At 39.4% G+C, this 23,357-nt stretch overlaps 2 protein-coding genes across 4 annotated transcripts; one reads left to right on the plus strand and one right to left on the minus strand.

The window, feature by feature from the left end:
- Positions 1-2,858: 2,858 nt before the first annotated feature.
- Positions 2,859-14,711, minus strand: pik3cg (phosphatidylinositol-4,5-bisphosphate 3-kinase, catalytic subunit gamma). The gene is made up of 24 exons (XM_067490151.1): positions 14,540-14,711; positions 13,230-13,449; positions 12,915-13,086; positions 12,566-12,828; positions 12,318-12,404; positions 12,137-12,237; positions 11,867-12,036; positions 11,560-11,747; positions 11,235-11,342; positions 11,008-11,092; positions 10,501-10,930; positions 10,309-10,407; positions 10,083-10,218; positions 7,782-7,847; positions 7,206-7,349; positions 6,929-7,010; positions 6,071-6,174; positions 5,696-5,842; positions 5,496-5,586; positions 5,282-5,412; positions 4,708-4,819; positions 4,196-4,353; positions 3,988-4,069; positions 2,859-3,770 (listed from the first exon to the last, which is right to left on the minus strand). Exons 2-24 carry the CDS (start codon positions 13,440-13,442, stop codon positions 3,571-3,573), a joined length of 3,369 nt encoding a protein of 1,122 aa, XP_067346252.1. The 5' UTR covers positions 13,443-13,449; positions 14,540-14,711; the 3' UTR covers positions 2,859-3,570.
- Positions 14,712-16,283: 1,572 nt separating this feature from the next.
- LOC137106665 (HMG box-containing protein 1-like) lies at positions 16,284-23,322 on the plus strand. 3 transcript variants are annotated; one of them, XM_067490285.1, is made up of 13 exons: positions 16,284-16,377; positions 17,409-17,501; positions 17,880-17,987; positions 18,128-18,338; positions 18,460-18,577; positions 18,679-18,790; positions 18,942-19,051; positions 19,841-19,997; positions 20,104-20,248; positions 20,362-20,480; positions 20,873-21,056; positions 21,148-21,289; positions 21,389-23,322. In XM_067490285.1, the coding sequence occupies exons 2-13, from the start codon at positions 17,423-17,425 to the stop codon at positions 21,404-21,406; spliced, it is 1,503 nt and encodes a 500-aa protein (XP_067346386.1). In that variant the 5' UTR covers positions 16,284-16,377; positions 17,409-17,422; the 3' UTR covers positions 21,407-23,322. The 3 variants fall into 3 exon arrangements, with proteins under 3 accessions (XP_067346386.1, XP_067346387.1, XP_067346385.1); XM_067490286.1 differs by having other exon boundaries at positions 17,883-17,987; XM_067490284.1 differs by lacking the exon at positions 16,284-16,377 and adding an exon at positions 16,818-16,839.
- The last annotated feature ends 35 nt before the right edge of the window (positions 23,323-23,357 follow it).

The raw sequence follows: 23,357 nt of genomic DNA on the forward strand, positions 1-23,357 counted from the left end.
GTGACGCTCATCCGACAGAGCAAATGTACTAACAGCTGTGTACACTGTACGTACTTTTTCCTGCTCTTTGTATGAATGTATAACCTAGTGATGCTGTGCCTGAATACATCTTATGTAGACAGTACTGGCTGGACACTACAGGATTTACACTTGACATTTATAACTACTGCTGAATGTATAACAACGAGGAAGTTGAGGTCCTGATAAGTTTTAATGTCAGTCCAAGTCCCGTCGTTGCACTAGTAGCTACAGCCAACATCTGAACAGCTTTAGACCAAGGACTCCTCAAAGGACACTACATAAATGTCCTTTGAATTCTGTCTGAAAGATCTTTTAAGTTATATAAATAGGCCAGCTATAACCTCCAGGATTTGCTAATAATAGGCCGAGGCCTTAGGGTGGCCAATATCATCTTTTGATGTGCCCCTGGTGCTGACTTGTACTATTAGCAACTCAATAAAAACAAACAAACAAAAAAAAACACTGTAGACGTCATGTTTGTCTTTGAGAGTACATTTCATTTCAGGGCAAACAACGGTCCTCTTCTTACAAGTGAGATGAAACGTAAAGGGATGAGATCCAACTGAATTCAACAGGGAAGCATTAAATCTGTATTTATACTCTTTAAGCCACTAAAAAGCCGCTGCCATAAAGACAGGAGGGCATCACACCTACACATCCTAATTACATACTTGCATATGTATTTACATGTATTGTGCATTTAGTTGCATACAAAGATATGTGCACATGGTAGAAATAAATCGCACCTAAGTTTTTTGTTTTGTTTTTGCTCAACCCATAGCTTCATGTAAAGCAAGTAACACAACCTCTGACCTTTCAGTTACCCTCACCCTGAAGACCTAAAACACACAACCTCACAAGAACAGAAACACTTAGACTCATACAGTACAGACTGTATAAGCCCACGCAGAGTAATTTCCCCCGTCGTCTGATCTGGTTCACGTCTTCCTGGAGAGGAATGAAAGTTAATAGAGAAACAGAGTAAATCAATTCTCGATGCTCCAGTTCACTCCAGTTTTTTCCAGTTTCCTCCCACCCTAACCTGCTGCACCTGTCAGAGCTGAGAAGGTTATTCCATAAAAGATTCAGTGCAACAATATCACATTCATTCAGGGAAAAATGTTGCTTCTTAAAAACCAGTCAGTCACATGAAGTGTGTCTTGCAATAATATTATTGTGACAATGTTTTAAAATGTCTTTCTTTACATTGGTACATAAGTTACCGCTTATTAATTACAGTCAAAACAATCATTCCTTCCATCAAGTTTGTCAGCAAACATGAACAATAAAAACTTATTGCACCAATAAATTCAATGAACAGATCAGATAATGGTCCTTTTTAAGGCTTATCATGAAAAATGTAACCTAGGGTCTCGACAATGAAAGTGTGTAAGTAATGCTGTCAAGCAGCATAAATATAAAAGTAGAATGACTGAATATTTGTTTTATGCTTCAGCAAACCACTAAACTTAAAGATCGTCACTATAGACTTATGCGTATTCTAATCGGTGTAATCAAATTCAGTGTAGATACAAGTGGTCACAAACTCCATATCGTAGCTGAGTCTTATGATCCAGCTACATTAAGATGCATAACTTCATAACTTCCTGTAATAGAAGCAACAAACCAGAATTTTCATTCTGACAAAATAGCTGTCACTGCAAATGGGTCATGTACCACTGAAACCCTGGCTGTGCCTCTGTCAACACTCGTCTAAAAGGATTTGAAGGAGTTTGAAGGTTCTTTCATCACCTTGTAAATTGCAGCTTTACAAATGTCATGAAAATGGCCAAATTAAAACATATTAAACATTAGTGTGAAATAGCAAAATGTACCTACCAAAATAAAGTGAAGTCAAAATCTCCATCTTGCACCACAGTTTTGACTGAACAGTAATGATGTGAGTATTTGAGGATTTTCTTTCTGTTAAGTCGCAGTTTTAACAATAATAGTCTTACAATTACTATACTATTGTCTGATTGTTTGAAAATGCAGCATTTGTACTTTGTTTAGTTTAGTTTAGTTAAGTTATAAAACCACTAATACCCCACAATATAAATGCTAATTTCAAATAGTAAACAAGGGGAGGGAAGGCTGTGCAACAGTTGTCAGACAACCTTCTATAAAACAGCTATAAGGGTAACAGAGGAGAGAAAAGGGCCCTAAAGCTGTGGGGAATGAAGCTTAAATCCTTTCAGAATCTCACCACACAGTACATCAAAGCATAAAGTGCAGTTTACAGCCATAAAACAGACGTAAAACTGAGAGTAAGAGCAGAATCATAAAGGAAATATCAGAAAAAACAGAAGAAATGAAGGCGGGAAGCAGAGGAAAGTCGATGTAAAGACTTACAGTGTTTCTCCATCTTGTGGTCGGATTTAATCATTACAGTTATTGTAAGGTTTCTTCCTGGATGAGGCTCTGTGGCACAGCGAACCTTTTTGTAGCATCTATTTTAGGACAAGCCTGTTCTTGAAAGGGAAGATATGATAACGTGTAATATGAAGTGCAAAGAAGCAGTCAGTCTGACTTGGGAAAGAGACAAATCCAAAAAATCAAAAGCATTTATTATACATAACTTCAATTACACATTGAGTAGCTAACATGTTCAAGTTATTTTTCTTTCCACATTCAATTGAAGTGTTAACATTTTTTTCTATGATGGTGCTGTATTTCTGAAATAAATGAAGGTGACGATGTTTAGTTTAAAAAGTTTAAAATACTGCTTATTGTAGCTTTTATCTTATTAAAAGTGAAACAAAATCAGATCCTCCATTGATATGTTTTTTTGGTGTTTTTCAGTCATTGATTTTTTTTTTTTTTTTAAAGAAATTCAAGTGTTATTGGAATCTCTTACTTGGTGATGTAACTAAAATATTCCAAATCATTAGGTGGTGGACATAACAAAATCACATTCATAAATTATATGTAATACTATATTTTCTTTTGTTTAAACATTTGCTATTTACTACACAGATTATTAAAATGTTTTCTCTTCTTTCAATGAATGAAAGCAAAGTGCATTTCATATTCTCATACTTTGGATTTTTTTATTAAACAAAAATAAAGGTAGACAAAATGTCTTGATGTTAATATAATTAATATAAAAGTAAAAAAAAAAAAACTCCTTTAAATATTCTCATTGTGTTAGACAACACAATGAAAACAGTCAGCATTTTATATTCTGCTCTTGGTCACTTCAACATAGAATACAACTAATTACATTTAATTTAGCACTTGAGCATCTTGGTGCGAAGTTTTTTCAAAGCCTTGTGATTTTTATTGGCCTGTGTAGGTTTGGTTTTAATGTGACAGATGTTACCCAAGATTTACACTCAGTCCCATCTCTATTTGCTGCTCACATTCTTTTCATTAAAATGTCTTTATATGTGGTATGACATGTGGTTTTAACAGACAAGTGGTGCTTTCAGGTTCACACTTTGTTAGATAGCTTTCTAAACAGTCTTCTCTATGAACTTTGGTCTAATACTCTTATTTACACTAAAAAATTTTTAAAAATCTCTGATCCTAACTTAATCCAGACTTGCGCTAAGTCGATCGCTTCTCCACACCCTGTTTGATGCCCAGCACCAGGTGCACAAACCAGTTGATCTGAACCATCCAGCCTTTCTCCCTGCAGATTTCTATCTGGTCCAGTAGGTGGTGCTGTGCTTCATCCTCACTGCGTCCGACCGTCAACGCCTCACGGATGTACTCTATATCCTCTTTGCTAGTGAGCTGTGGCATCCCTGTTAATGACCAAAGAAGATTCAATACTCATCAGGTGTTTTGTTGCTTCCCATCGGATCATAAAAAAGACATGTTTAGTCCTAAAAATCAGTGACATCATTTAAAAAAAAGGGACATAATTTTATCCAAAAATCAAAACTTAAAAAAAAAAAAAAAGGATAATAAACTTCTTTCCTTGTGTTATTAAAGGCTACAAAAAAAAATTTCGGGTTTTACCAGTCATAAGCATCATGGAGAAGAGGATGATGAGCAGGTTGGTGTGGTGCCGAAGGGCTAGGTACGCCTTCACACACACGTCCTGAGACAGACATAAAGGATGTAAAGTACGCACATAGTGAACAAAAAGAAAAATAAATACAGAAGTGTGTATGAATACTATGGGGTATGTTCAGTGTGTTCATGGGAAAAATCCACTTCTCTGCACCTGGAATTTCTGGAAGTGGGGGCTGCTTTTCTTTCCCGATGTTCCCATGACGTACAGGAAGTCGGGTGTGAGTACAAAGGGAACCCACTCCTTACTGATCCCCATGAAGCTCTTATAATTGCCCAAGATGTGACCAAAGTCGATATGGAAGAGATTCCCTGCAGAAAAACAGGAGGAGAATAATTTAAAGTATTCCTGAGGTCCACATAACACTTTGACACCAGTGAAGCTACTTGGGAAAGACAGAAAATCATAGTTGCATCACGTTGAAACAGAAATTTCAATTTCAAGTGTTCAAATTGATCTTACTTTCATATTCATTTTTACATGCATTTGTACAATTTGCTTGCAAAAGTGCAGAAATATAATTAGGAAACTTTGTACACTGCCTCATGGTACGATTTATATTATTGTCCTCTTGCTACGACAACACAAATGAGGAAGAGATCAAAACAAATAAGGCTATATCTGTACTACAGTGCGATGAAAAAGCAGATATGAGTGATCACTACCAGACTCGGTGATCATGATGTTGTCATTGTGCCGATCCCCAATTCCCAGGACGTATGTAGCCACGCAGTAACCGCCACAGGAATACAGGAACCTCTCGATAGCCTGCTGGAACTACAAGCAGAGAAAAGAACAGTGCACTGTAATGTGACATACTAAACAAAAAGCAAACTGAAGGACAATGTGGACAATTACCTTCGCTTTCATTAGCTAAGGCTTAATGAGACGTGTTGCAAAACACTGTAGATTTAAAAAAAAAAAAAAAAACAGCGGAAACCTTTTTAAGGAAGAAAGCAGGGTGAATGTGTCATAGCTAAAAGTAGTGCGCGTGCATATTTTGGTGACAGGAAAGAACCCCGAGGTTTGCTTCCTTCCTGTCTGTCATCGTGCTACTTCCTCTAACTATGTGATAAATAGAGCAGCAGCTGGAGACAAACCTGTTCCATCATCACACCGAACACTTCCTACATACAGCACAGTAAATCAAACATCTCTGAAAATGGGGTTTTCTACTCAAAGAATCTTGAGATAATCCATTCAATCCACCAAACAGATATTTCTTACAACATCTGTTACCTTGTCCTCACTGACACACTTGTCCCGCAGCCACTGATAAAGGATTTCATCTTTGAAAGCTCCGGTGCTTCCCACAACACTTTGCTGGATGTTAGCAATGGTGGTGGCATCTTTCACAATCTCAATCATACCTGCAGAGAGAAAAACGGACAAGGTAAATATCACCCAATTGCTGGAATATGGGACTTGTTTGTCTCTCAGTTGCATAGCTCACCTATTCTGTTTCCAGTGGAGATGCAGCCGTAGGGTAACAGACAGAGATCTAATGATTCAGTCTCCCAGATCGACTCCATGATCAGCAGGATCTGACAGGACAAGTAACGAAACCAAGCGCATGTAATTGAGGTCATATGTATGTTTTTTCTTTTTAATTAATTCGCTAACTGCTGTGTCAAACACTGTGTTGCTACCGACCTGCAGGATGAGCATGTCCTGTCTGAGGTCATCGCCATCTTTAAAGATAATGCCAATGGGGTCTTTGGACAGGGTTGTGGGGTCGGCCCTTTTAAACTGCAGCCATAGCGGCTTCTTCTTAGAAGCCATCACTTTACACTGTTCAATCTGCAAATAAATCCAGTGGTAAACTGTGTGTCTTACAATGTCTCTGGTCAGAGCCCCCATTAGCTATGTCATACTGAGGCCAAACAGGTTCTATGGCTCATTAGATAAATCAGTCAAAGTGCGTTTGGTTTTGCCCACTTCTCTCATATGTGTGTGGTTGTGTGTGTGTGTGTGTGTGTGTGTGTGTGTGTGTGTGTGTGTGTGTGTGTGTGTGTGTCTGTCCCTCACCAGCAGGGCTCCAGCTCTCAGACCAGGATCATAAGGGACTCTAAAGCTCTCTGGCAGACCAGACATCTGCAGGGTCTCCAACTTCTGACGCAACTGAAACACAACTGACAACAGACACAGCTTTATTTATCACTACTTGAAGATGAGAATCTTTAACCTAACGCATTCACCACCAGGTTACTGTCTGAGATAAGCCAAGGTTGGTGAAATACAGTCGCTGCAACTATGAGCAGATTATGAGACAGTGGGTCCCCGACCTTGGGACCCCCAGAATGTAAGAAATACTAGCCTTTCAGTTTTCTGTCATTTTTGACTGTTTTTTTTTTTTTGTCTTTAGGGTCATTTAGGCCAATTACCCTTTTGCTAATTTTAGCATTACTGATATTACTAACTATTTTTAGAAAATGTTTTTTCATATATCTTTCTCTGTCTTTTGTTGCTCTTTATGGTCATTTTGTGTCCCTTATCTAAGCTCAATAAATTTCGAGCATAAAATGCTCAAAGAGCAGCCGTCCTGCTGAGGGTCCGGGCCTGTACCTGGTAGCCCCGTTCGTTAATCCAACCACGGCTGCAGCAGCGACTTACATATAAGCACTTGAAACAGATGCTATAGCAGAAAATGTTGCACAGAATCTTTGTTAGAATTAAGTACCAAATCTAATAAGATCATAAACATCACTAGCTTATACTTGTGCTACACAAAAAGTGTATGAATACACCATAGTTCCAAAAAAGTTATGCCTACATTTCAGGATTTAAAAGGCCATTTTACCATGGGAAGACAATGACAAAGGTGAGTTCCAGTACTTTAGTAGATTCATAGTTACAGGGTGATGTAAAAGTAAAATTTCTCCTCACCTTGTGCAGTGACGTCATATTTGTCAGCAGACACGGCCTTGATCTCACGAGTGACTTTTTGAAGGGCCTCAGTCATCTCCACCTATAGAACATCAGTTTACCCCCTCAACTCTTGATATTTTGCAAAGCTGAGCTAAATGTGATTAGAAATTATATGTCTCCTACTCATCTAATCCCCAAAAAACTAGTTTTAATGAGCATTTTAAACATTTAACGAGGGTATATTTAGAAATTCATTCATTTTACACACTGTTCTGTGGGAGGAGCTGTTGCCCACCTGTTTCCTGAAGTCTTGCAGCATGGCTTCACCACAGCCTCTGAGGTAGGCCTCCAGCAGGACAGCATACCTCTGCTGATAATGCATTGACTGGGCGATCTCACTGCGCAAGAACCAGAAGAGGAAATGACCGATCCGCTTACTCTGTATAGAATAAAACAAAGAAAAGAGAAGAAAACAAAAGGACTGAGTTTAATCAAATATACAGATACAGTACAGGGTGTTCTGCACATTGATGTGGCACCATTTTATTTCATTATATTCATGCTTGGGACCGGTACCGAGGGGGCCCTTGGTGGCTGGGCGGGGCCACACCTGGTGGGGTGGGATTTAAACCCACGACCTTCTGCACCTCTACCACAGAATAAAACACAGTATACTATGTGTTAGTTACAAAGCGCATAGCTATTCTGGGAATGTTAATTTGATCTAGTTAATTTCAAAGATGCAATGTTAAAGCAACTGAAACGTGTGTGATCATCTCTTTGAGTGGAAGAACCAGACAAAACAAATTAATGCGAAAATATAAAGAGACCGCAGCAAGGAACAGTGTGACACAGCATTTGTTCTCCTTACCCTCAGAGCTCTCTTAAGGAGGAACCGGACCAGAGCGCTGTCGTGGTAGGGCTCAAACTTGACTGCCTGCAAGACACACGCACGCACACGCACACACACACACACACAGAGAGAGAGAGAGAGAGAGAGAGAGAGAGAGAGAGGGGGGGGGGGGGGGGGGGGGATGCAATCAAATGTTATAAAGCTTCAGGGATGCAAGAACAACATTCTGGTAAGAAACACTGAATGAACATAAACTTGTTCACAAAGAAAAAAAAAAACAACAGGTTTTTCTACAGACTGAGTTCAGCAGATGCAGGTTGATGGAGCAAACTGAACCGCGACAGTAAAGGAAGTACCAGGAGAACACTGAGTGCATTGTTCTCACATGTAGCAGGCCTGCAATTCAAATTGGAACTAAAAAGAAACCGTGGTTCAGGCAGGTCAGAGGGTGTAGACACACACACACAGCCAGGTAGAAAGTTTGCTTTGGGTTCAAATGACAACCTGTTCCTTTCATAGTAATACATTCTTGCTATTACTGCAATATTACTATATTTGGCTTTCCTGTGATTGCTTTTAAAGCAGACTACTCAGTATTTAAAAAGTACAAATAAAATACAACCTATACTTTATGTTTTGTGTTAGATTGCTTTGCAAAGTAAGCCAACACTTTGTGGAAAGAATCTAAATTATACATTTTTTTATACACAGTTTATAAGAGGATATAGCACATATCATGGAATGATATAGTAACATTCCATGTATCTTGGAAAATATGCTGGAAGGAAAGTGTCCACGTACACAGTGATAAGAGTATATGGTGGAAAGAGACATTTTCCTATCAGGCCAAAGAGCCTTTGTTGAACTCAGACGACAACTCATATTGCTCATGTAAAGTTGACCACAAAGGAAACAGATCAAAAGACAAACATGTGACATCTATGTCCTGTGCTGCCTCCATTCATGAACTTGTGAAATACTGTGACTATGACTAAAGTGCTGCTAAGGAAGTGCTTATATATATTTATATATAAATATTTTAATGTAAAAATGACATAATTTTACTCAAAGACCCATCAGGGTTCATGGAGGTGGAGCCCAGCTGGGCGAGAGGCTGGTCCACCCTGGACAGGTCACCAGTCTATCTTAGGGCCAGCACAGAGAGACCATTCATTTACCAGTTAACTTATGTCTTTGACTGTGGGAGAAGAATGAAGTACAAAGACAGGCAGAACATGAAAACTCAAACACGGAAAGGCTGCAACTGCCAGGAAGTCAAACCACCATGCTGCCTTTACTAAAAGATGCAACACGTTATTTTTTAGAAAATGTTTTTAGCATATTTTTTAGTACAGATATGCACATAGTTTATCTTAACAATTGAAAACAATGGAAAGGTGCAGTTGATGCCTCACGTGACAGACTCACAGAACATCAAAAAGATTAACCCCTATGTGTCACATGGTGACGTGAATTTATGCACAGTCTTTTGGGAATTATTTTGAGTCTTATGGTACTGCTAGTTCGATTCCCCAATGTTCCACAATGTAGGTTTAAGTAAAAGTAAAAACTAATTAGCTGCCAAATGTAATTAAAGAGTCACTTCACAAATTTTCTATAATGTGTAAATGTACATTAATGCTTTTAAACTTCCCTCCAACTTTCCTATACCAAAACATGTTCCTGCATCTAGCTGAAAAACTCCTCCAGATTAAATTACCCATCAATAGGAATTCAGATAATGTCATCTGGGGAACTCTGGCAAAGCAGGTTGACCGTGATTACAAACCCCGTAGTATGAGCAACAAGATGACATAATCTAACCTGAAGGTTCCTCCAAGTGATGTCATCTGGAGGAATTATTTCAGCTAGAACTATAGAGATATTTTCATATACTCTTATGTCTGGACACTAAATTTGAAGTTTGCTGTGTGAATATGTGTGAGAATGGGTGAAAAGCATTATTAAAATTTGAGAGCATTTACCTATGTCTCAGTAAGAAAGCAAAAAGCCATATTTACCAAAATGTTTACCTCACTCTAAGTACAGTCATTGCACTCATAATACGGAATGAGTCATTTCCTACTGTTACATTATTTGCATATCCTTACTGATGCATCAACATTTACACAGCACTACAACGCTGTGGTTGCACAAACTAAAAAAGCACAATTCAAACTAAATGCAAATATTCAAATAAAATATCTCTGCATTACAGTATAGTATATTTAACTTCAGTACTTAAATATACTGAGTCCTGTTCTGTTACTGTAAGTTAAAGGACACAGCAACCATACAAAAAGAAAAGGAAAGACTCACTTGTACAAGCTGCAGAAGGTATCTGAGCACATCATCATCTTCCAGAGTCTCTAGCTTCCTAACAGCCATTGAGCGAACCTGAGCATCTGAATAGTGACAGTCCAGCAGCTGCATGGCCAGACCAACATCCAGACCACTGACCAGGGACATGATGACAGTTGATTTGACACTGCAGCTACTGAGGACAGATACAGTACATACTGTGGCAGCGTGAAAACCATTTTACCTGGTGTCCCACGCACTACTGCGCTCCAACAGACGGTGGGTTGCCAAAACATCTTCCTGCTTGCCCCACTTGACTGAGCCTAGCAGCTTTGGGTATGCCCTAAAATCAAGAAGGGATAGGTGAAACATTTAGGTACCTGAGAGAAAAAAACACTTGTAGTCCAATTCCTTTGCAATAAAATGACATTAGTACCTGGGGTCCCTCATGCACTCATGTCTGAAGTGCCACAGTAGCTCTTTGTCCTCAGGACTGAGTGGATGCAGGGGGTCAGTAGCCACGATAGCCTCAAACTGTTTCTTTAGGTGATTGGGCATCTCTCTCTGACCTCGCTCCCCTCCCTCGCTTTCCTCACCCACAGCCCCAGCGTCCCGGCCCAGGTCCCTGCTCTTTGGAAGCACTACAGGGTAACAGTACTTGTCCAATAAAATGGCTATGGCCATGGAGGACTCCTTGTCTGGGTTCGTGGCTGATGTGAGCTTGTCTGCGTTGATGCTGCTGCTGCTCTCCTCGCTCTTCTCTGGCATTTTCCACATGTGGAGGATGAATTCGCCCTGGCGGAGCAGCGAGCGATGGTCGATGAGGAGCAGGTTGACGTAGTACAGTAGACGACTCTTAGTCTTTCCTGAAGGATGGAGAGACAGAATGATTAATCCTGGACACTGTCAACACAATATGCAACTAATTGTGAGAGGACCTTACCATCATGGCTGCCCCCTCCTGCTGTATTATCCGGGTAGGAGCTTCCCTTGGAGTTTGGGGTCTGAGCTTGCTTCCCACAGACCACCTGGCAAGTGAAAATAGAGCACAACTATGATGTAACAGAGCAGAAAGACCAACAAATGGAAGCTATTATATTAACACATCTCCTCGACATTAGAACGCAGCTACAATATTTACGCCATATTTAAATGATTGTTTTAGTTTACCTGGAGGTTGAGGCGCGTACCCTTAGGTAGGTCCTTAATTTTAATGTTAAACTCCAACCAGCAGTTCCACAGCACTTCTTCATTGAAGGTCTTCGAGGTTGTCCTCTCCTAAAAGAACACAATTGCTCTCAAAACACGTCTCAGCAATTTGTGAAATTCTGGGTAATAAAACCAACATCAATAGTTTATGAATAAAAAGCTGCACCTTTCAGATACTACTTGCTAAATAGTTTAATTTTATAGTGCATGAATTCATTCTCACCCCTATTCTTAAATGCGTCTTTTGTATCATTAAAAATGACAAAAATCCACATGTTTCTATTACCTGGGCTAAAAGCTGCTGGCCATGGAAGATGGTGGCCTCTATGAAGACAGTCAACTCTGGGATTTTAGGCAGAATAGGGATGTCGATACCCAGCACCTTCACTCTGAACTTTCTGTTGCAGTCCCACATGGAGATGGTGAACACTCGTTCATGGTCCTTCTCATCAATGGTCAATTGTTCATGGGTACCTGGTGACGAAATGAATAAAAAAAAAAACACTGGACTTAATTTTCACTAAAAGTTTAAATGAAACTGTAGATACAGTAAACATGTGACTGAGCACGATTTCTGCATTTCAAATTTTCACCTGCAACCCCCGTGCAGTCATCCACTTGGGCCCAGTCTTCCTTTTGGACCAGATCCAGATCAGGATCAGGTGGTGTCTCCAAAACCAGGTGGATCTCTTCACCGTTCTTTAAACACTGACGGATCCAGTTGAAGTTCTGCAGTGGTTTTTCCCCATACAAGTACTCCTCCCTATGTTAAGGCACATTAAAAAGGTTAGTTTGAAAAATTAGAAAAACACAAAAAATATAATAATAATTTTCTGCTAAAAAAAAAAACCAATCCAACATACCTCCCACACACACGTAGCACATAGTCTGCCTCACACATGTTGTCAGGGATGCCCAGCAAAACTCTTTTATTGGCTGTCTTGGTAAAAAAGCTAGCTAATACCTAATTAAGTTGGAAAATAGCCAGTAAACATAAGTAAACAGTACACTTACAGAAAATAATTTGGTGAAATATTTGTCTACCTGTGCTGGTGTGTCGTCAATGGAGACTTTGATGGTCTGGCTGGCTGTACTCATGTGGATCACCACCAGGATGTGGCCATTACTGACCTGAGAGTAAAAGGAAACAAAACATTGCAGGTCAATAAATCTGTATCTTGACCTTTTGGTAGGTCATAGTTGATCGACACAAGCTTGACTACATTACTTGAGTTTTTTTAGTAATACTGTACATTAAGTACTGTATATTTTAACAGCAAAGAAACACGTACCTTGCTGAGCAGGTGCTCAGGCAGTGGTTTGCGGGTCACCCAGGGGTCCATGGAGTAGAGTTTCGGGTCACGGTCACTCAGCTCAATGCGTCGCGGTGTCAGCAGCTTCCTGCGAGTGAACTCCAGCTCATCGTCATGCACATTGCTGACATCAGTCACATCGTAGCCAATCAGGTAGTTAAGGTAGCGCTGGTACTGCAGTGACTCATCTGAGGGCTGGGGACGGGGCACCAGCTGAATCCTCCCCACGTCCTTCTTCAGAGCTTTAAAAATACGACAGATTTATTTCGCATCATCACTGTGAATTAGCTCGGCTCCAAACTCTAGGGAGAAGAAACCGTTTTGGTACCTCTCCAGTAGCGAATGCAGTCGAGTGTCTGAAAGACCTGGTGCTTGTCATAGATCTCATACACATTTCCTTTCTTCTGGTACAGCAGGATGCAGTGGTCAGGACAAGCCCTCTGGTAGAAGTCAGGACAGAGATTTGACGTCACTGCTTTCAGCCACACCTGAGCTTTCACCTGGGAAACATGCATAAGAACTCCTTGCACGGAATCAATGTGATACATGTTTACGGATGCTCTCTCCACTTTAACATCAATAATAACCACTGTTTAAAGACATCACTGTCATTTCTACTTAAAAAATCAGTCAATTAGCCCACCTGTTCCACAGTCCAGTTTCCAGCTACCTCCAGTTGCAGAGTGTCCTGGTTGTTTCCGCCCCATGTCACAGTGGGAAGGAGGAACTCAACGGTGATCTGATCCATGGAGGTGCTTGAGGACGAAGTGAAAGCCTTCTTTCTTCTCCTCCTCCGAATCTCTTCTTGTATGACAACGGGCTCTTCGTCGCTCACCTGGATCCGCTGCCTGTCCATCGCCTAGCTTTGGGGGGTGGGGGACAAAAAAAAAAGAAAGAATGAATGAAAGAATGAAACTGTGAAAGACAGAAAAATATTTTCTTATGCTGTTCATCATCAGTGTGTGAGCCCCTATGAATCTTATCAAGTAGAGTTAAAGAGATGAGCCAGAAATGCAAATAATACAGTCTATCAGTAGAGACATAAATATTTATAATAGCCACTTGTTACTTCATCATCAAGTAACCTAAATAAAGCAAAAGGTGAAGGAATGTGCTGCAGTTTCTTCCAAGAACATCAGTTGCAGCAACAGCCAAATAGTTTCAGTTTATTACAATATAAAATAACAACATCACACAAGTACTTCCAACATGGGGGTAATAGTATATTTGGTATATTTGGCTGTTATTTCACTAAAGACAAAGATCTATTACCAATCGCTATATAGTGCTTTACAGAAAGTTGAGGCTGAAGTTATGTATTGTTATAATAGATAATTATTTTTCATTAGTGATCGTTACAAATATTGTATCTACATTTTGAATATAATGTGAAAAATCTGCTAAAAGATCAGTTGTTGACTGACATGGTCAGGTTTCAAATGTGCGTAATGTTACCTTCTACGCCAAATGACATTTCACTTTGTTTTTACAGGGATGTTGAAAGCTTGTAATTTAACTGTTAACAATCGAAATTACTCGGTCTTTATAGTCATTACAAAAAAAACAAAAACAAAAAAAAACACGCTCACAAGTTTGAGTGATTCATAGGATTTGCTGTCTGGACTTTCCCTTCTGCTTCTCTCACTCTGGCAGGGGAAGTTTTAAAAAGCAGGAAGCAAAAGTCGACTCAGCATGGATGTAACTAAACCTATGCACAAGCTGACACTGTCTGGCGTTTTCCCGACTGTGTCGAACATGATTAGCTCTGTATCTGCTTATTAAAACGACGACAAGTTATTACAATGTACAATAAAAAAGCACCCGTAGCGGAAGTGGCTTATTGTGGCCGGTGTTAAATGTAACGGTACGGCTGCCATAATAATGGCAGAGAGAGAGAGAGAGAGACGTCAAAATGTTGCCAGACAAAAACACAAAGTCTTTCTCAAGACTTACCAATACATGCAGACGAAGAAGGCAACGAAACCCGGAGCTTCTGGCGAACGTGTCGGCATTTATGCTACATTAAGAGACCACAGAGCAGAAGGAATTAATGTTTAAAGTTTATGAGCAAAGCCAGGGTTAAGGAAACGCTGCGCCTCTGCTCCGCAAGACTGTCAGAGACCAACTCTTTCGAGTTAGACGGAAAGTATGACTTCCGGTCTCATTTCAAAGTAAAACACCATAAAGGCGCAACGAAAACTGGTTCAAAAACTGTTGTTGTGAAAAACGTGTATACCTACGAACTTGAAAATATATAAAAGGGAAAATTGTATCGATAGGTGATGTTAAAGAAGTGAATATGTCCTCTGGCCTCCGATATAATCTGCTGTAACATTGTTAAAGTTTGAGCTCGTTGTCAGGAAATGTTGCTATGCAGTAATCATGTCTAACTTAACGTTTCCTGCCTGGACGTAGTTACCCGCTGTGAGGACTGAAGGCCAATGGCTTTACATCTGTCAGCTCCACCAGCATCATGACAAGAGTCGCGAATAATCTCTTAAAACGCTACATTCTCACCAGTACGGATGTTAGTTAGTGTTATTTGTGATATTAATGATTCGTGCAATGTAATAATGGTTTTACAAATATTAACACCAATGAGCTTCACCAGACATCATGCAGCAACGTCCAGTGTTTCCTTAGAAAACATTATTACATGTATTTGTCAGGTATTTCTGGCGTAACTTTAAATTATGGGGACACTGCAAAATAATTCTCTGTATTTATGGAAACTGTTTTGACATAATGGTCACACAATGTACAAATGATTGACTTGCCAAATAAATAGGAAACTAGAAAAAGCCATTTACTTAAGTAAAAGCAAAATTACCGCAGTGTAGAAATACTGTGATACAAGGAAAAGTCCTGCATCAAGTATTAGCTCAAACATACTTAGAACGTCTTATTTCACATCGCTGATTAAAATATTATTGATATTTGTTTTTTCGAGCATTAATGTGTTCTACCCTTTAATGTTGCAGCTGGCAAGGGCGGGGCGTATTTATTGACCTTATGTTGTTTTGGAGATCCAGTGTTTCGAATCTAGTAATTTGAATAACTTTACATACTGCAGCGTAGCTTTTGAATTTCACATGGGGCATCCATAAAGCCTTCTGATTATATTTTGCATTAATAAAATGGAATGTAAAAAGTCATGAGTAACTATGTAGTTATCAAATACATGCAGTGAAGTATAATTTTGGTCTCTCACTGAATGTATTGAAGTATTGCGAAAAATGGAAATACTCAGGATAAACAGAAATACCTCAAACTTTTTAAGTGAATGTACTTTACACTACTGTTTCCTGGTGTATTTGTATAGCTAAAATGATTTGTTCACTTGCCAACTCTTCAAGTCAGTTGATACTTGATACTACTTGATCAAAGTTTTGGCTGCATCTTTTGTATTATAATTATCATCATTATTGGTCTCTAAATTCAATATGGTGCTATGCGTAGACCCTTTTTCGAGCTTTGAAATTAATCTTATGGTCCTACCAACCCTTGCCAGGTTAGAATACTGTCTTCCTATATTCTTTATGCCTACGTTTAAAGGAGATTAACCGTTTTCTAATCGTCAGTGGTGCCACTTTGGCTTCAGCTTCCTTTTGTCACATTTTCACACCCTCTGTGATATTGTTGTGGCGTTGTTGATGAAGACAACAAGGCTGCACTGAACTGACCAATGGAGTTGAGAGAAACGTTAGACTGACATTAGGCTTGGCCAATAGGAACGCTGGGAAAATTGTGTTTACACCACCCTCCCTTTTCCGTACAAGGCGACTGTTTTGGTGAGTTGAGGAAAGTTCATTGAAATCGTCTTTAGATTTAAAAGCGTTGAATTTGACAAGTGATTATAGCATTTGGGTGTCTTTTCTTGAACTAGACACACGGGTATCACGGTGAAGTTGACACGGTTTCATTTTTGTCATAAATTCGCTTTCGCCACTCGCCCCGTAAGCCTTCATTGTTGACGTTAGTTGTTTTGTTGTAACTACCTTTGTGTGACACGGCGACTCCCCCGTTTTACTCAACTTAGTCTTAGTTTCACTTCATAAAGCGCAATCTTACGGTTTCCTGATCCATTCTGATAAATACAATGAAGCTTTTGCTCGTTTTCGTTGACGTAATGTCAGTGTTTAGACGACTTTTTGTTTCGTGACAACCAATTACATCAGGTTTTCCAAAGTTTTACGAAGCAAAACAAACGTCGACATTAGTGTCATCTGATCGTAGGGGACAATATCATAATAGTGAGTTTATTGTGGGTTGCTAATTTCGTGCTTTTTACTCTTTTAAGACAACTTCAAGTGTATTATCGCTGCGCCTCTCAGTATTGAATGAATGGGCTTTATGTGCGCATGCGCGCAAGATCTCAAAGTTTATAAACAAGAATTAGTCACATGATGAGAATATTGTGAAATCGATATCTGACTGAAATATGTTCTCATCGGGTTTACATGTTTGAATCCTATTTATCATTCACGATTAAATCCAAGTCTTTGTATTAAAGTGTGAACTGGCTAATACGCAGGAGCTTTGAGAGATTAGTGTCTAAACTCAAGTGTGTATAAAGTAATAGCAGCCAGCCCAGAGATACCCTGCGTCTCCCTGTGGCCTCTTAATCATTTATGACCTATACATTACTGCCAAGTTCCCCATAGGGAAGTTTTGGAATACAACCGACAATACAGATGCCTACAATATGACTGGCATGACCTTTAGGTTATACAGTTTACGGCCTTTACAGTGAACTATTTCCAAAAACCTGAAACATGTTAGCTACGGTATAATGTGTAATTCCGATGTGTTTATCTTTTAGTGAGTGTGGACATTATGGTGTGGGAGGTGGTGCCCCCGGCTGTGCAACCCCGCAACGCAAACCATTACAAAGTCCATGAGCCAGAAAACACAGGTAACCACTGAGTGATGAACATGCTGTGTTAACCTGAATCTATACTGCATAGTCACTGACATGACAAATTGCACTTTCATAAATGTTTTAAAAGCTGAAATACATAGAGATTTTTAATCCTTAGTATCAGGCTAAATTTAAATTGGATTTGACTGTAATCTGTGGGGTTTTGGGAGGTTTTCTACTGTGACCTAGGCTTTCCATCATGAGTTTACCCTCATGTACCATATGACATCATTAGGGTTATGTTTCCACCAACAAAGGAAAGTAATTTACCTATTGGACTAAAATCGGTGGGGTTTCCTTTTGACTACCAGCCTTCTCACCTTATCAAGCATCCTACGTCGTTTTATCCTGAGTGTGTGTTTTACCTTCTAGCAGTGATGGTGGATGCAGACCAAGACCACTCACATGACCTGCTCCACTGTGAGGAGCACTTTTCCTCCTCACCTGGCTTCCCTACCAGTGACAGTTACATGGAGTATGGTAAATAAGATACAAGCACATATCCGGTGTAATGCAGCTAATGGAGTAATAACGTTGTTTTTCTTAAAAATGCTTAAATAAATAAATAAATAATAATTCTTTACCAAACTTTGTAACTTGTATGTGCTTTCTCCTCTTAGATGACCTTCCAGATCTACAGGAGGTTCAGGAGGAGTTAGAGCAAAGAGCTCCACTTATCTACCAGGTGGAGGTGGGTGTGTCACACCAGGAGAGACAGCTGAAGACGGAAGCACACAGCCCACAGTCTCCTGATACACACTGGTTGACACAGCTGGCTCACATTGCCACAGGACCTCTAAGTCCACTGCTACAGGAGAGTCCCCACAGCAGGTAGGTGCACCCCCAGAAACTAAACAGGGTTGACATGGATGAAAAGTGTAAATATGAAATCACATCTTCAAAAGTCTTTTAACCAGTCACACTTACATATATGAGCCTCTATGGTTTTTAGCTCTTCAGTCTGCATTGCAAGCACCGGCAGTGATCTGCACTCTTACGCTCGGCCTCCTCTCCCCGGCAACACCCTTACACTTCCCAGAGATTTTGGCAGGCGACGTCGGCACAGCAGGGTAGGGCTACGATGTTTACCTGCTTTGATTTTGGGTCTGTGTGGCTTATGGTTTACATGGTGGCAACTGTGTCCCAACAATTCTTCTCTCTGTCTCCATAGACAAGCAGTGAATGTGGCTCTGCAGTGTCAACCAGATCATCTCTGTCTGACGATGAAGACATGGGCTGGAGCTTCTCCTGGCCTCCCACTGCATGGCACTGTTTTCTCAAAGGTAGAGATGCACTTTAACGCACAAATACACTGGAAAAGCATACAAATGTTCTACTTTATTTTGAAAGGAATTTGAATTCCAATACAAGAAGCTCTCTGTTAAGGCTCCACGTGTGTCATAAATGTGAAAAGATGCTCTTGTCTATGTTTAGGCACGTATCTGCATTTCCACAGTAACTCTAGTGTGGAGTGGCACGATGCTGAGGACCTTGACTCCACTGAGGAAGACTTTGGTGATGAGGGGCAATCCAAATCTCTGAAGGTAAATTATACAGGAACGTGTTCTGACTTCTTAGTAAATGAAATTTTGAAGGGACCATTTGGCAAGTATAATCAAATCAATGGTCTTTTCAAACAAAATGGCATCATTTTTTTAACGATATACGCAGCTTCAGTAATTACCACAACCCACCCATTTTCCATTTAGGGAATAGGTAACAACCTAGCTTAATTTTGTAATTAATTTGAAATGTCCTAAAACATTTGTTTGACACTGAATCCCTGAATGGACAGAAGTGGAGAGATTGCAGATTGTAGAGATTTTTCATTAATTTCATTGTTTTGTTGAGATCTGGTTTCACATACTTTGAACTGCAACACTAAATTAGAATAATTGAACGTTTCATAGTCCACAAGGTTTTAATGCAGAATCTCTCCCCTATATTGACCATTGTTTTCTCAACACAATAAGTCATTAAGAGATTAACAATCCACTGTTACAATGTAGTAAATATTGCCCAACCTTTTCCAATAAGCTTTGGTGTCTCTGGTGCTACTTGAGTGGTTCCCAACTGCAGCACCCAGAGCTTTTCCTTTTGTCAGTTTTATTGTGTTACCATGTTGTTACTAGTAACAGGAACCACAATCTTCACATGGAATAAGATTTTAATAAGTAGGTTGTTTTTTTGTGAATTGTAATTATCAGAGATGGACAGAAGAGTTTGATATTTAAGGTAAAAGTACAGTATTTGTATCCACAGATAAGGATGCGTTCAAGAAAACAAAGTAGCTGTTCATACTGAGTAAAAACAAATTCTTCTTGCCCTTTCAGAGTTATGGCTCTGAGGGTCTGCAGCTGATGGAGCATTCCGAGATTGTGTTGTCTGGTGAGGCTGTCCTGCAGCTGATCTTTGACCCCGGGGCATTTGGACTTTCCCCCATGACCGCACGGTGCCAACTTGACCACCCCTTCTACGTCAAAAACAAAGGTAGTAATCTTCATAAGAAGACACGGCAACAGTTCAACACAATATTGCTGTCTTCACACACACTCCTACACACACACACACACATCCTTCTTTTTTTTTTTTTCAGGGTGGTCATCTTTTTACCCAAGCTTGACAGTGGTGCATTATGGGATACCGTGCTATGAAATGGAAGCAGGAGATGTGTGTCTGCCTCCAGGACACAGAGATGCCAAACACACAGACGACTCACCGGTTTTTGACACATTCCGGAGGTGGGATAGACACACACACACAAAAAAAACATGAAGTGATGATTTCATCATAATGCATATACTCAATGGTAATGTATGTCAAAGACCTGATTTTACACGTGTGTCTTTCTCAGTTATGATTTCACTCCTCTGGACTCCTCTGCAGTTTACGTTTTGAGCAGTATGGCCAGACGCCGGCACGCCTCCCAGTCCAGTGGTGAAGCAGTGTCTCCCCCTGGAGATAAATTACAATGTACTGGTCTTCAACTCCATATTTACTCAAAAACTTCCCACTGATATAAAGTGCAACTTTTACACATTAGGGTTGTTTTTGAAATCATCATCCATTATGTGATTAGGTACAAAATGTTTCAAAGAATAGTCTGACATTTTGGTCAGTGTGCTGTTTCACTTTGTCCTCTCAGTACAATTGAGGTGTTATCACATTTACATGCCAGCACCTAAGCAACATCCTGTAGAGAAACCAAAACCTTTCTGCTAAGTTCACCAACTCATGTCTGTAGCTTCATACCGATCTGAGACTTGTATACTGTCAAACTTTTAACCTTTTTCTCACCATGAAATCAAAGAAAGCATATTGAATATTATTTCATCAGGTTAAAAAAAGCTCTTAAAAACCCACAGATGCACACAGTCCCAGCCACTCCCACTCTTCTCATCGAAAGGCAGCCAAAAGCCAGCATGCCAATGCACCAGGAAGTAATAATGCCGCTCCCAATAAATGCAAGCGACCAATGAACGCTTTCATGTTGTTTGCCAAGAAGTTCCGGGTGGAGTTCACGCAGATGTACCCAGGGAAAGACAACAGGTACGGGGGCTTTGTGATGTGTATTGTGAATTTTTATTGTGTATCCATGCTTGTTGAATAGCAGTGTTTGTGTGTCTGTGTGTGTGTGCAGAGCGATCAGCGTCCTCCTTGGTGAGAGGTGGAAGAAAATGCGAAGTGAAGAGCGGCGGGTGTTCACCCTACAGGCCAAAGCCCTCGCAGATGAACAGAAAAGACTCAACCCAGACTGTTGGAAACGCAAACGAACCAACTCTGTAAGGACACACACACACACACACACACACACACACACACACACAGAACCTCATACTGTGCTTTGTGCTGTTTTCTAATTTCTCTTTTTTGCTTAACAGGGTGGTCAGGGAAATTAGGGCCACAGAGAAGACAATAAAGGACAACTGATAAACAAGGAAAGTAACAGAGAACTACATAAAAATCTATATTATGCATAATATTATGTGTTGCATTGCCTTGATCACCTAAAGTGAGGATTTAATTTAGTCTTTTACGATAATTCTAGCAGCAGCATATGCATTTTGTGAACACATAAAGCTGCCCCACTAAAAAAACGCCACTTCTCTTGCTCTCAAAAGGTGCTACATTCGACAAGTCGAGTAACGTAACGTAACATGATATCAAACATTACATTTTAATGCTACGAGTCAGGACATATTTTCAAAGGAAGAAGTTAAAATAAGTGACGTTCTAGCACTGGAATCCATTTCCGTGAATGTTTTGAACTGCAATGTTACAAAAAATAAAGAAAAACAAGTTTTTTTACCATCAGCTTGAAACAGGTGCAGGCTGGGCTGCTGTAGCATTAGATAGAGTAGAAAATGTAACTATATCCTAAAACTATACTTTATGTATTAGGAAATGCACAAAGTATTTTATGGCCTGGATTACTTGTATTTGCACAAGACAACATTTGACCTTAGCTTCAATGTTTTTTATCATGCAATATTTAGTTATTAAACAAATTGACATCTTAAATTCTCAAACAGGGGCCCAGGATTTTGGTTTACATCCACTTAAGAGAGAACTGGGCATTTTATTAGGGACAACTCTAATTTGACAAGTTTAAGTAAAAGCATCTCTCTGAGCTTGCGTCAACTTTTCAAATTAAAACATTTCAAACTATTTATTGGGCCTAACTACAAGGCTTTTATTTTGACACTACAGTAAGTACAAGCAAAAGTACATTGTATTCATGAAATAATGCTAAATTATCATTAAAGCCAATTGTAATACAGATAGCAATAGTTTCAAAGCAGTAATTAATTGTTAACAATGAGCTGGACCATCTACACTTCTGAAGTATCTTCCATCCCAGCAGTTGTAAGATTTGCACATGCTATTGCTTTAGATTCTACTGTCTCCACGTGTCATAATAACGTTTTTAGCTTAATCAAACACGCTTGTGTATAATCAAAGAAAGATAAATACGGGTAAGAGCTAATGAGGGTTTATGTTAGTCCCAGCTCTGAGGAAATTCTAGTCATCTTCTGTACATTTATGCTGGGTTTATTTTTTTCAAATTTCTATGAATGTGTTTACAGGCAGTCAAATCTCTTACAGTCTCACCTTGGGGTCGGGTCACAGAGCCCTGTAAACGTTGCAATAATAGATTGCACCCCATGCTTAAAGAAATGTTGAATACTTGTAATCATGTCATTTCTTAAAACATGCCAGAAAAGCAAGATCCCTGACGCACAGGGCATAACTATAATTATACAGTAATTATTGTATAATTACAATGATTATACAATCTCATCTTGTATAAAAAAACAAGCCTTAGTAATGCGATTTCACCTTGCATACAGACTGCATGTAAACACTGCAAAAACCATGAATATTATGTGGAAGACAGTAGTTATTGGGAAGATCAGGTGTGAGAGACTCCAGAAACATCACAAATTGGATTAAAGCTCTTTTACTATACTTCATAAAGAGCTGTGATCTGCGCAGAGTGTGAAGGCAAGATGGGAAAATTGTATTTAAAAAAGGCAACATTTAATTACTCCAAGTATGGACACCTGCATAACGAGGTTTATTCCAAATGCACTATATACACTTTATTATATGTGACTGCTACATCATATTGTGAAATATTAATAAGATTATATAGAAATATATATTTTTGGTTTTGACTTAATCCTGTTAACCTTTTGTTGTTGTGCTTTGGTATTTTGACTTATGTTTGTCTTTATTATCGTGTCATGTACAAATTTATCGGAAAGACAATGCAAAACAATGTATTATAGTAATAAAAGCATGACAGATCTCATTTTTCCTTATTCCTTCCTTATGTCATTACTTGTT

Source organism: Channa argus, chromosome 21, assembly GCF_033026475.1.
Source record: "Channa argus isolate prfri chromosome 21, Channa argus male v1.0, whole genome shotgun sequence".
Taxonomy (NCBI): Eukaryota; Metazoa; Chordata; class Actinopteri; order Anabantiformes; family Channidae; genus Channa; species Channa argus.

Excerpts from the sequence above, each read along its gene's own strand:
- LOC137106665 (XM_067490284.1), top strand. Across the intron at positions 17,988-18,127 it reads TGACAGTTACATGGAGTATG|ATGACCTTCCAGATCTACAG; the intron begins GTAAATAAGATA and ends TTCTCCTCTTAG. Across the intron at positions 19,052-19,840 it reads GGCAATCCAAATCTCTGAAG|AGTTATGGCTCTGAGGGTCT; the intron begins GTAAATTATACA and ends TTGCCCTTTCAG.
- pik3cg (XM_067490151.1), bottom strand. The coding sequence starts at position 13,442 with ATGGACAGGCAGCGGATCCAGGTGAGCGACGAAGAGCCCGTTGTCATA. Across the intron at positions 11,093-11,234 it reads GTACGCGCCTCAACCTCCAG|GTGGTCTGTGGGAAGCAAGC; the intron begins GTAAACTAAAAC and ends TTCACTTGCCAG. Across the intron at positions 5,413-5,495 it reads CTCCACTGGAAACAGAATAG|GTATGATTGAGATTGTGAAA; the intron begins GTGAGCTATGCA and ends TTCTCTCTGCAG.